The 13,516-nt window shown below is 43.1% G+C and overlaps 2 protein-coding genes across 5 annotated transcripts in view; both read right to left on the bottom strand.

Annotated features, from left to right (window-relative positions):
* The window catches only part of prkcz (protein kinase C, zeta), a 105,819-nt gene extending 103,049 nt beyond the window's left edge, over positions 1–2,770 (bottom strand). Inside the window, exon 1 of one of the 4 annotated variants that reach the window (XM_026155093.1) lies at positions 2,216–2,770. In XM_026155093.1, coding sequence (XP_026010878.1) covers positions 2,216–2,292 — 77 coding nt within the window. In that variant the 5' untranslated portion in view covers positions 2,293–2,770. The remainder of the gene's footprint in view (positions 1–2,215) is intronic. The other 3 variants (XM_026155088.1, XM_026155089.1, XM_026155090.1) reach the window with 3 other exon arrangements.
* A 6,888-nt stretch (positions 2,771–9,658) lies between these two features.
* Positions 9,659–12,883, bottom strand: LOC113013952 (L-rhamnose-binding lectin SML-like). The gene is made up of 9 exons (XM_026155205.1): positions 12,793–12,883; positions 12,617–12,649; positions 12,481–12,531; positions 11,634–11,769; positions 10,818–10,924; positions 10,701–10,745; positions 10,466–10,598; positions 9,937–10,040; positions 9,659–9,734 (listed from the first exon to the last, which is right to left on the bottom strand). The coding sequence occupies exons 1-9, from the start codon at positions 12,866–12,868 to the stop codon at positions 9,718–9,720; spliced, it is 702 nt and encodes a 233-aa protein (XP_026010990.1). The 5' UTR covers positions 12,869–12,883; the 3' UTR covers positions 9,659–9,717.
* Positions 12,884–13,516: the final 633 nt, after the last annotated feature.

Below are 13,516 nucleotides of genomic sequence, written 5' to 3'. Positions count from 1 at the left end.
GGAATGTAAAGTCGTACACTGAGCGTGTAACAGCCGGGAGTCAACCCGGCACAGTCAACAATCTGGGCCGCTTTGGAAAATATGAAGGAAGGCATACATTTTGGACTTTTAGCTGTACTTTCACAAGTTTTACAACTTTATCTTTATTGATACTCATGTTACACCAAAGTAATTAGGTAACAGGTACACAAAACAGAACCACACATAGCAGAGTATCGTCTGCTTCGTCCAAACATCTTTCAAAAAGTGTCAAACAGAACAAAGTCTGGACACTGGGCTGTCATGATGGACAGTTTTGTACTTTAGCTGTTCATATCTTAATGTTTGACCATCACATTATTATGAATGTGTAGCACAAACACTGTCTTTGCTAACGAACAGAAAAACAAGGATTGAAGAGAAAGACGTAATACATAGCAGACTGCTAAGTCTCTGGTTTGAGACTGCTCCACCTAAACACAGTTTGGGTGGAGGCACAAGAAGCCGAAAAAGCGCCCGAAGAATAATAAACCTAAATCTGTGAGTGGATTCTGTAATGCAAAGATGGCAGTGTGTTTGCTCCTCGCTCTCACGAGGTCACCAGCAGCACGTGTTGTTTTCCACATTTACACAAAAGTAGTTTGGAAAACTGATCACACTGTGAATGTTTCCCCAAGTGCAGTCGCAAAGACATCAAGCGCTACAATGACACTGAGCGCCCCAGCAAAGGAAGACCAGCAGTCACCTCTGCTGCTGAGCATATAGACATGACCAGCCTCAGAAATCACAGATTAACAGCAGCTCAGATTAGAGCCACACAGAGCTCCAGTAGCAGACTCATCTCTACATGTTCAGAGCAGACTGTGTGAATCAGGCCTTTATGGCCAAAGAGCTGCTGAGAAACCACGACTCAGGAAAAGCAACAAGGAGCAAAGATTTGTTTGGGCCAAGAAACACGAGGAGTGGACATTAGACCAGTGGACATCTGGGCTTTGGTCTGATGGGTCCACATCTGAGATCTTGGGTTCCAAAAGGTGAACGGAGGGTCTCTGCATGCACGGTTCCCACCGTGAAGCATGGAGCAGGTGTGATGGTGACACATCTATGTGCCAGCAACCATTATAGCGCATTATTACAGCTCCAGTACTACAGTCAGTATAAATGAGACCATATCACCCTAACTGTTCAACAGGTTGCCCATAGGAGCCAGGGTAAAGTGTAAAATCTTAGTCCTCACATTAAAGTGCATCCATTACCTTGGCCTCCTTATCTGTGTGATCTGCTTCATATCTCCACTGTTTCCTGCTCTGTCAGAGCTTTCACTCATATTGTTCCTTCTGCTCGTCTGCCCACTGTGGGAGCAGAGCTTCAGTCGCTGGGCTCTGGACTCACTTCCTCCGCTCATTAGAAATATAGATTCCCTCATTTAAGTCACAGCTCCAAACCTACTTGTTTAAACTGGTTTACTTTAGTACAGATCTTACTCACTGTCAAATCTTTGTTTTTATTTGATGTTTTGTTTTTTGTTTTTAATCTAAGGCACCCTCAAATAAAATGTATTTTTATTTACTTATTTATTTGTGTCATTTTGGCAGCATTTGGGGCATTTTCAGGCCGTGTGCTCTAACAAACTCCTCCTGGAGATGTAATTGGTTCAACCTAAAGATCCTGCAAAGCTTTTGAGTTTTTGGTTTTGGAGCCCTCCGTGACGGGACGTCACACCTCCAGTCCAGTCTGTCCCACACACGTGTGTCAGTATTAGGTTACACTCAGGCTTCATCAGATATACGTGAGATTTTCACTGTGGACTCGATATCATATGTGACATACACATGGCGTGTAATCTGCGTGTTCTGTCATGGTGATAGTACACGGACTGTTTTTTCTGCTTCCACGATAATAAACTTGCCTCGTTCATACAAACACTGTTCCTGCGTGATGAGGTGATTCCACAGATGACTGCAGGAAACCTACCTCTAACCAGCAGCGGCCCACTTCCACTGCACCTCCACATGTGCCCATCATCAACACAAACGCTGACTTTATGTGAGGGTGAAAAATATTCTCGAAGCTTCCTCTGATGTCATTTTTCACGCACACAGTGGGTTAAACACAGGTGCCACAGGTACTAAAGCCTCTCTGACTCACGAGCTCCAAGAAGCCCAGGCTGCGTGCTGAATAGCTGTTAGTGTCCATTCCACAGGTGTTTCCTACTTACTCACGGAGAGTTACTTACCCGCAGTAGTGCGCTTTAATCTTCACAAACTCCGAGTTCAGGTCCATTATGGATCCGTTTGACGCTAGCATATGCATCGTACAGTTCAGCTCCCCCGTGTCTACGTGAACAGGCCCACGCTCGCTGTGTGATACGTGGATAGAAAGTGGTTTCCACTCGCAGATGACAGAGGACCCTGTACGCCCAGTGCGCTGAAAACTAACCCGAGCGGAGCCGCTTCAAACTTTCTGTCGTTAAGGTAACATCGGGGACTTTGGGGAAGTCTGTCACGTCCCGTGAATAACGGCGGTGTTTCCGGCCCCAGCTTTCAGAATAAAAGCTAATGCGCAAGGTTTAAAGAAGCGCTCTTATTCTGAAACGGAAAACTCTTCACCTGTCATCGGTCGAGCTCGGAGTGTGGTCACACTTGACGGGCTTTCTTCCGGTTCACTATGGTTACCGTAATCTAAATTCACCTGTTCACCTACCGGGGCTTCCCGCCTGTCCCGGCAAACACCGTGCTAATAATCTGAAAGGATACGGACAGTGTGCGGTCGGGTTCATGACTACTGTTCTCTTTTTATGCAGTTTTTCCTCATAGAAATGATCCTCAGATACTGTAACTAATACTCTAATATGTTCTTCTCATCTCCCAGCGTTACAGCCTGTTCCTACGACATATTTAAATAAACAATCACATTAAATGTACGCGTTCATTAACACTGTGGTCAGTATCACGCGATCCGTACGGTGGCCCTGTAGTGATCCGTGTACACACCAGGTAAGGGCAACCTCTGTACCGGCAAACAGAAAAAACCCGACATAACCAGTCGTGTTAATATGGTGTTTAGCGCCCCCTAGTGGTTAATGGCAAAAACGTTATATGCATGAAGTGTGGAAAGTGACGCTGTAATGCTTTAATGGTCGGTGCTGAGCCCAGAGGGGAAGCTGTTGTGTTTGTGCATCAAAAACCAGAACAGATCGTCCTTCTGCAGAGGCTGAAAGTACGGACACTGCCCCTGCTCACCGAGAGGAGCCCGCAGACCGCGTAACCGTCTGAAGGATACCGCCTTGACACCTCCCAGATAAGAAGGGCACACTGAGCCAAACCCAGGACACGCTGGGGAGATTGTTTCGTGGCTATTTTAGGGACACCTCGATGTCCCCCAGAAGAGCTGCAGCGGAGGAGAGAGACATCCGGGTACCCCGACGAGCAGCGGATGGAGGATTCACGAGTTATTAAGTAGTTCACTGTTTCACATTTAGCGCCATAATTATTTGGATAAAGTAACAACTTTGGTCGTTTTGCCAGCCTATACCATCAGAGTGATCAGAGACGTAAATATCAGGAAAAAATGGAAATGAAAATCCAAACCTGTGAGGACTGAGAAGCTGAGTTTGCAGCTCCAGACAGACTATGAAGATGTTCACCCTGAGTTAATTGCATGGGTCAGTAATTTACTAATAACAATAATAATTAGTGAGGTCTGACACCAGGATTCACTGCCTGAACGGCTAAGTAAAGAGCAGTTGGCCCTGGGCCCACATCCAGATCTATACTGCTTTTACAAAATCAAATTATTACCTGATAGAGTACAGTAATCAGATATTACCTGATAGATTACAGTAATCAGTAACCTGATAGAGACCAAACAGACATAACAAGATAAAGATAAAAATATGAACAAAACTGATAAGATATAACAGTCAATATAAGCTTTGGTGAGTTCAATCTAAAGATGATGATATTATGTGATATTAGTAAGACACAGGATGATGGACTTTGTTGATTTTCAGTGAAAAAGATATTGAGGTTTGATTTTTAGTTGTATTCAAAATGCTGTTTAATAGCACTTACTGACTATGAAATTTCAAAATAAAATGCTATCAGAGAACATTCAGGCTGGGTTCAAAAAGTCCTCAAACAGGGATTCATTGGTTTGTTCGTACCCTCAAATATGACCCATATGAGTTTTTCCAAAATGAGCCCATACAGGTCACAGGACGCAGCTGCAGCATGGTGCCATGCAGATGTAGTACGTGGCACGATTTGCATTTTAAGCTTGTTTCCTGGCATCTAACGCAGCTCTGCACGAAGAGAAGGCAACCAGCTCTCACTAAATGGACGACAGGCCTTTTCTACTCTAATTAAACACTCCAGCACATTCTACACGTGATCTCACACAAACATAAGTATTGTCTTTATTGTGCAGGCACATCGACAAGCAGATATATGGTAGACGGCTTCGGAACAAACATTACAAATTAGAAATAAATAAACGTGACTAGTAGTAGAGTTTGAAAATGAAAACTTTAAAAATCCACCAATGAGCCTGACCAGTTTAAACTGAGTCATCCATTAATCAGCTGACTGTGGTTAAGTGGGCAGGTGGATGACTTCCCTGCCTCTCCACTTGTGCCCAGTGACACCTCCTTAAATGAACATGAATACAAGCATGTCAGTGTTGCTATAGTGAAGGAGGACACATATGATAGTTTTACACAGCAGCATCAATCTGTGCCTCCTACTCTTAATGTGTTAGCTACAGTGGGGCAAAAAAGTATTTAGTCAGCCACCGATTGTGCAAGTTCCCCCACTTAAAATGATGACAGAGGTCAGTAATTTGCACCAGAGGTACACTTCAACTGTGAGAGACAGAATGTGAAAAAAAAATCCATGAATCCACATGGTAGGATTTGTAAAGAATTTATTCGTAAATTAGGGTGGAAAATAAGTATTTGGTCACCTCAAACAAGGAAAATCTCTGGCTCTCACAGACCTGTAACGTCTCCTGTAAGAAGCTTTTCTGTCCCCCACTCGTTACCTGTATGAATGGCACCTGTTTGAACTCATCATCTGTATAAAAGACACCTGTCCACAGCCTCAAACAGTCAGACTCCAAACGCCGCCATGGCCAAGACCAAAGAGCTTTCGAAGGACACCAGGAAAAGTATTGTAGACCTGCACCAGACTGGGAAGAGTGAATCTACAATAGGCAAGCAGCTTGGTGTGAAAAAATCAACTGTGGGAGCAATCATCAGAAAATGGAAGACATACAAGACCACTGATAATCTCCCTCCATCTGGGGCTCCACGCAAGATCTCATCCCGTGGGGTCAAAATGATCATGAGAACGGTGAGCAAAGATCCCAGAACCACACGGGGGGACCTGGTGAATGACCTGCAGAGAGCTGGGACCAAAGTAACAAAGGTCACCATCAGTAACACACTACAACGGCAGGGAATCAAATCCCGCAGTGCCAGACGTGTTCCGCTGCTGAAGCCAGTGCATGTCCAGGCCCGTCTGAAGTTTGCCAGAGAGCACATGGATGATACAGCAGAGGATTGGGAGAATGTCATGTGGTCAGATGAAACCAAAGTAGAACTTTTTGGTATAAACTCAACTCGTCGTGTTTGGAGGAAGAAGAGTACTGAGTTGCATCCCAAGAACACCATACCTACTGTGAAGCATGGGGGTGGAAACATCATGCTATGGGGCTGTTTTTCTGCCAAGGGGACAGGACGACTGATCCGTGTTAAGGACAGAATGAATGGGGCCATGTATCGTGAGATTTTGAGCCAAAACCTCCTTCCATCAGTGAGAACTTTGAAGATGAAATGAGGCTGGGTCTTCCAACATGACAATGATCCAAAACACACCGCCCGGGCAACAAAGGAGTGGCTCCGTAAGAAGCATTTGAAAGTCCTGGAGTGGCCTAGCCAGTCTCCAGACCTCAACCCCATAGAAAATCTGTGGCGGGAGTTGAAAGTCCGTGTTGCTCGGCGACAGCCCCAAAACATCACTGCTCTCGAGAAGATCTGCATGGAGGAATGGGCCAAAATACCAGCTACTGTGTGTGCAAACCTGGTAAAGACCTATAGTAAACGTTTGACCTCTGTTATTGCCAACAAAGGTTATGTTACAAAGTATTGAGTTGTATTTTTGTTATTGACCAAATACTTATTTTCCACCCTGATTTACGAATAAATTCTTTACAAATCCTACCATGTGGATTCATGGATTTTTTTTTTTCACATTCTGTGTCTCACAGTTGAAGTGTACCTCTGGTGCAAATTACTGACCTCTGTCATCATTTTAGGTGGGGGAACTTGCACAATCGGTGGCTGACTAAATACTTTTTTGCCCCACTGTAGATTAGCAGTTAGCACACACACTGTTAGCCTGCTGTTAGCTAGTTAGCATTTCTCCTCAGCTGATGATTCACTTTTCATCAGTGAGACGGCTGCTCTGTTATCAGATGGTGCTGAGACCTGGACCTGGTGTCTGCAGTATGGATCAATTATTTATGCTGTAAAACCTGGACGAATGACGACGACAAGAACTGATTATTAAACATCTGCAAACAGCATTCATGTTACATTTCATGAAGGGAAAAGAAAGGAAATAAAATGTTAGTATGTTGTTTAGACACTAGAAATAAACTAATAGATCACCCATCAAATCAGTTTCACTTTATCATTTTTCAGATTTTTTTACAAAGATTATAGATCAGCATGTTTTATTTGCGCTTTGTCCACTGATTATGTCACTGATAAACACAAGCAGAACAGACTGTTTTAGACTTTTCAAAGGTTAAAATATGGATTCAAATTTAAAAGGTCACTCTGTGATCCAGGTGTTTGTGAGTTTTGGTAGAATCTACATGGATCTGATTGTGTTTCCGTTCTGTTAATCTCATGTATTTCACTAATATTCCTAAACGTACCAGCCAACAGTGAGAGAAGGAAATCTTATTGTATGTTATATGTGTAGTGTTGTTGGTCCTGATGAGGAGCACCTCAGGGTGCCGACTCACACATTCTTTATTATTCAGTGAAAAGCCACTGACAAGGCTCCAGCTTTGTGTAACTCAGCTGTGAGTCTGTATTTCTGCATTCATCGTGACATAATGTTCATCACTTACTTATTTCAGCTAATTTTCTTTTCATGAATCTGATGGTTTCTAATGAAAGTGGATATGACAAAGACCAGGAGACAGAAGAAAAGGAAGCAAACGGGTGAAGGGCGGAGCCGCTGACCCCTCACAGAAACCTTGCTAGGATTTTGTTTTCTTTGCATACATTTATTTTGTTCATTTAATTTAAATTTTTAGCACTTTGTTGCTTGTGGGTTGTTTTTTACATACCTGTAAATAATGACCAAAGGCCAAGGCAATTATTATCAACTTCTAGTACTAGTGCTATTACTGGTAGTCAGAGGTGTGGACTCGAGTCACATGACTTGGACTCGAGTCAGACTCGAGTCATTAATTTTATGACTTTAGACTTGACTTGAAAAAATGTTCTAAGACTTGTGACTTGACTTGGACTTTTACACCAATGACTTGGGACTTGAATTGGACTTGAACCGGTTTACTTGAAAAGACTTGATATTTTACCCCAAATATAAAATTTAACATGCATATTATATAGAGATTGAAAATGTGACGTCATTCACGGGTAGAACCGCAAAGGATTCTGGGAACTCGTGGCAAGCGGTACTAGCGCACGCAGGCTTTCAATTAAAATCAGTCACACAGCGATAAAAAGAAACACAAAAATGTCAAGAAGCCGTTGTATTATTAACTGCAATAGCCGGTCGCATGACAGCCACGGGAAGCCGACGGGTAAAGAGATCGGTTGTTATCGGATTACGTCGTTGAAGAGAAATTGTTCAAGCCATGTTTCCGAAGTAACAAAGACAAGACGGATGGTCTGGATTGCAGCCATTCAAAGATCAAATATAACGTCCCAGAACACTCCAGCTCACAGGTTAGTCTGCTCCAAGCATTTACACGAAGGTCAGTGTTTTTTAGTAGTTAATGCGTCATTTTCATAACATAATTGGTGATATAGGTTACAAGCAAGTCTGGCGCTGAACAGAAATTGTCGCGCTATGCTCCTTTGTTTATTGTGCATAAATAGTGAATTGTCCTGACACAATATTGCGTTTCGCTTCTGTTATTATGGTACATTGACAAAAACATATACTTTTATTCACAGGGTAAAACAGGTTTTTTGTATCACTAATTGCCCAGTACGATTACAGCATATATTATTGTCACTGCTACATTTCTGTGATGCTACGAGAAATTATTTCCACTACTAATTAATTACCGTTGAGCTCAAAGGTCCTATTAATAAACGGTTAACGAATGTGTATTTATGACGACAATTTGTGAGACTGGTAAACTTATGATACGTACGATGGTCTTTCGTTCTACACGGTGCATTTCAAGGTCCTGCACCCATCCGTCGGTAAACTGTACCTGGGCTTGTTGCAGTGACCGGAAGTTACTAAACTTCACGAGTGTATGCACTCACTCCAAGAACCGTATGATTATAAATATGCATATAAATATGCTAAGATGAGATAGCTGACTTCATCTAACTAGCAAATGTTTTCCAGGCTACGTTGGTGATACAGTTTTTTTTAATGTGTATGATATTTTTGTCATGCGATTTTAAAGCTGGTCCTACAACCGCATCCAAGAATAACATGCAGCTTATCTCAGAACTGTCGGTGAAAATTATTCTAGGAGCTAGGTTTAATTGAGCTGCATTTTAAAGAGGTGCAATTTCACAATTTGTGTATATTTTCTAAGTTCACTATTTTGTCATGTGTTGAGAAAAACACAGATTTTAAAATTACATGGTCTAATATTTACATTTAGCATAACTGCAACATTATTTTTTCGTTTTTTTTTTTTATTACCTTTAGACTTCTGTGTAACACTGCCATGGTAGTCAACCGTCCCCGTATTCCAGCTTGTCCAGCATGCTCGAGTCTGTCAGAGCTCCTGTTGGTCTGTCACGTCCGCTCCTGTTCAGGGTTCTAGCGATTGTCTTATTTGAGACTGAGGTCCTCGGGTCTCGTGGCACCTCTGGGGTCCTCAGACAGATCTCCCAGACTCGCTCTCTGTGCTTCTCTTTGACTTTCAGTCCAGCTGCTGACACACTGTGATAAGTTTGTATCAAACCTGCTTTGTGAGAATCGCCTCTTTTTCTCCCGTCTGTTTCTTTTGTAGTTTGAACTTGATTGAGTGCTCAGCAGCAGTTTGCTTGTGTCATAGCTCAAAAAAGGTCAACTTTTTTTATTCATTTTAGTTTTTTGCGTGTAAATAGAAATCATTTCTCCTGCTAAGGAAAAACTAGTATTTTTATAAATGTCATGTTGTTGCACTAAAGATTCACTTTCATTTCATGTCTTCACTTTGATCCTCTTGTCGCCTCTGACCTGAGCGATCAGTAAGAATAGAAATTGGAGATAAAGTATCTGAATTTCAGGAGCGGGACCACGCCTCCAAACACACCCCCTCTAGTTCTCATCTCTATACGTTCCCCCAGTTCTACAAGCTGTTTGTTCTCGTTCTTAAATGAGGACGTGGGCCCAGTGAGTGAAAGCTCTGTACAGATGTGAGGACACATGAAAACACTGACGAGTCACAAACACACAGAAACTTGTTGTTTTTCATGTATTTTATTTAGTGAAGGATACTGTTACTGCAGGATCTTTAATCCTCTCAAGCACCTACAGATTCTGCAACAGATCAAACACACACAGTCAGACGTGGTTGGCTGTTCACTGTAACAGTTCACATGAAGATGGAAGCTAAATAAAGCAGCCTGTTATTGTTGGCATCACAGGTGGATCACTGAGCACCTGTTTGGCTCTGCCGCTGGTTTTCCTTCCCCTTGTGTCATGAACCGTTCACATACTCTTCATCCTTTGAGCTACTTACTCAGACAGTTGTAGGTCAGCTCCAGGTATTTGTACATACGCGGACAGGTGTCGCCAAGCATTCCACTGCTTGCTCTCATAGAACAGGTGCGTTTCCCATTACACCTGTGGATGCAGAGCAGCACAGTGCAGATGAAACACTTAAAGGCAGGTAGTAAAGATCCCCAGCTGACAATGCAAATTAAAGACACATTTGTTTGTTGTTTTCTCATACTAGACGATGTGTATGAATGATGTGGATGTGCAAAAGAAGTACAACACTAATTATGTAAATCCAAATACTGGTGATTAATAACACTGATCAAACCCAGGCTATAACCCCTGGCTGTGTGGGGACAGCAAACGCTGTGAACACAAAGTGATGGTTGCACGTCCCAGCTCACCCAAATCATACTTTCAGCTCCGCTAGCTTCAGAAATATATGTCATTAGCTACGAGAGGAAAGTGCCAAAGACCAAAGACTTCATAGTCATGTTTAAGATCTCGTTGGTCACTCACAGTAAAAAGTCACATTAATGTTAAAGCTGTACCTTTCAGCAACTTTGCTAGTGGGGTTTGAACACTTGATGTTTTCCATGTGTGAGGCCTCCCGTCTGAAGGAGCATATGTGTGGATCACGGCGCCCAAAATCAGCATGGTACACGTGGATGACGTGGCCCTGGTCTGTCAAAGAAAGCAGTGCATGCTGTTGAAAACTGAAGAAGGGTGCTTGGAGAGGCAGTTATCAGGACACGTCAAAGTTTGTCGGGTCACACGTGATCTTACCGCACTGCAGTTCGACCATAGACTGCTCGCAGGTTATCAGGTGAACTGCCAAAGTAACATCAGTCAGATTAGGTGGAGCACTCAGAGCCTACTGTTTAAAGCAGGTGCGTGACTCACTTGCTGGTATACAGGTGTAGGTGGTCTGGATGTATTTAAAGGTGTCATTGCAGGGATCTCTTGCAAAGATGGCCGGGGTTACTTCACACACCTTCTTGCCGTCACAGCTGAACAGATAATAGAAAGTAGAGTCAGCAGTGAAGCACCATGGGAAATCCCACCAACGCTGAGAAGAACAGTCTTTCATTGGGTTCTACGTGATTATGGGGTCTTGTAAGGTAAAAGGAATTCCCCACAAATATCATCAAAGTGAAATCGTCTGTTTTGTCTGAGGCGAAAGGCTCGCAGTCCCAGCTTTGCACTGGATCTGATAACCTGGCATTTCTTACTCCACGATCATTATCCATGAAAGCAAGAAGGCACTCTGATTCTTTTATATTCACTTTTCAAAAAGCATCTCGTCTTCCAGACATGATCTCTCACATCACTGAAGTTTCACACTATACATGCAGCACATTTCATCCCCTGTTATTCTACAGGACCTGTCCCGACTTCTTTGATGTTGGGCTGAGAAACAAACTCAGAGCAGGTCCAGTCAATCAACAATCATTTATTAAGCACATGCATGTGGCGATGTACACAATACCACCTTCTGTGTCGATCTCAAGAGGAAGCACTTAGATACACAGTTTCATATGTCAGGGTTAACGCTCCTTCATGCGCAGGCAGATAACATAACATGCATCAGTTACAGTTAGAACAGACATAATTCCTTTTTTGGTAATCTTCTATAACACTTAGAAATATCTATATGTGGTAATCAGCAGCAGTGACATCCATTGATAACAAATACCGGTGTGTTATTGGGACGTATACCTTGTCCTGATGGTGTCTTCAGCACCCTCCAGAGAGCACGCAGTATTGATGGCCACCTCTTCAGCTTTCTCTCCACTGCACGTGTCCCGGTCTCTTCGTCCATACATGGACTCCTGGACACGAATCACTCCAGTTTCTGTTGGACATCACAGAGGCAGGTATTCAAACGCAACGACAGAGCTTACCAACCAGGGACGTCTGCAGCTGCCGTCAGCTTCACAAACTCACAAACACAAACTGCAGAGATGCTCACTCGCTGCTTTGTATGCTTCCCAAACACAAATGTCATTCCTGTCTTACATACTCTGTACTCATAGAACCAAATCAAGGATCCCTTAAAGAAACGGGCGTGTTTTCCAAATCTAACTTAGTGGTGATTATATTAAACTCATGTGTGCCACTTATTTAGTTTTGATGCAATGTTGTGTGGAGGTTCTTCCAGGCGGTAAATGACGGTGTATGTTTGCTGAAACACTTCACAGGGTTTAAAATCCACCCGTCCATTCTCTCCCGCCTATCCTCAGAGTGTGGGGGTAATGTACCACCGTGTGTGGCTCCTGGCTCTATACGACCACTTTGGCTTTCTGTATGGACACTTTTTCTAAGGCAGCTGAAGAGATGTGAATAAAAACTGGAGGAATAGGACACTATGGTGTAAAGCTTCTGCTGGATATCAGCATGTGGAGTTCTGTACTCATGGTTTAAAGTCGGTCCTGAGTGTTTCTGCTCTCGTACCTCACTGTGTGTCTATGATGTGATCTGTGTTCGACATTCGTCCCCAATAAATAAATAACAATAACACGTAGAAACACTGCAGCGCTGAGAAACATGAGTGGTTGGGTCTTACCACAGCTCAGCCGGTGGACGTGGTTCCCACACGTGATGACTCTCTGCGCACCTTTAAAGCACACATGGAGCAATTAGTCTAACTCACATATTAAAACTAAGCACACTGAGAAACAATCAGACTAGCAGACACTTACCTGTGCTAACAAGCAGACAGGCTGCTGCCAACACTGAAAAACAAAGGAGCAGCACTCTCAATTTATAATGTGGCCAAATATGAAAACACGTGATACTTTACCCTTAAATACATGAACTGAAGAAATCTTCTTCAGCTAGAAAACAACATGAATGAGAAAATGCTGACTGTACTCACAGAGCGTGCTGCTGAGGCGGAGCATGGTTTCAGGGGACCCAGTGAGACTGATGCTTGCAGCAGAAACACGCAGCATTTATAGCTTTGAGTCTGTTTGCAGTCTCATCTTATCGTGCTAAACAAACCTTACCCCCCAGACTTTTGTTCAGCTGGATACGTGCCCAAACATGTGGCCAGGTGCTCGCCCAGTGAAGGATTTGACATGATTATACACACATGCAAAGAACATACAGTCCTGCTTGGATCAAACGTGCTGCAATGAATTTTTGAAGTGATCGATAACAGTAGAGCTCTTTACTGAGTTCATGTTTGGACCTTTGCTTTGTTTTTTGGGGGGGGGGGGGGGGGGGGTTATAGGGTTTCTGGAGGTGTGGTCCTGTCAAACAGCCTGTTTCAGTTTAAATGTTGTTTTCAATAAATTGCATGCTCAGCAAAATGTTTTGTCTCAGTAACATTTCTTCTTGTTGCATGTTGAAGCTCGACCTGGAACCTTGTTCAGATCCAACCATGCAAAACAGGATTTAGTCATTTTTCTTGTGGTCTATGTGTTAGAGGGCCCAGGCCTGAAGGATAGACCGACAGGTCTGTGTAACAAAGACACTTGGCTCACTGTAACTTCAAAAAGTCATTTATTTCAGAACTGAAACTGTGTAATGAACTCACATGTTATCTTCTGATTTATTAACCTGACATCAGTCTGCTCACGATGCCCTAATTCCCTTTT

The sequence above is a fragment of the Astatotilapia calliptera genome, chromosome 20 (assembly GCF_900246225.1).
Source record: "Astatotilapia calliptera chromosome 20, fAstCal1.2, whole genome shotgun sequence".
Taxonomy (NCBI): domain Eukaryota; kingdom Metazoa; phylum Chordata; class Actinopteri; order Cichliformes; family Cichlidae; genus Astatotilapia; species Astatotilapia calliptera.
This window is presented reverse-complemented; position numbering and strand designations above follow the sequence as displayed.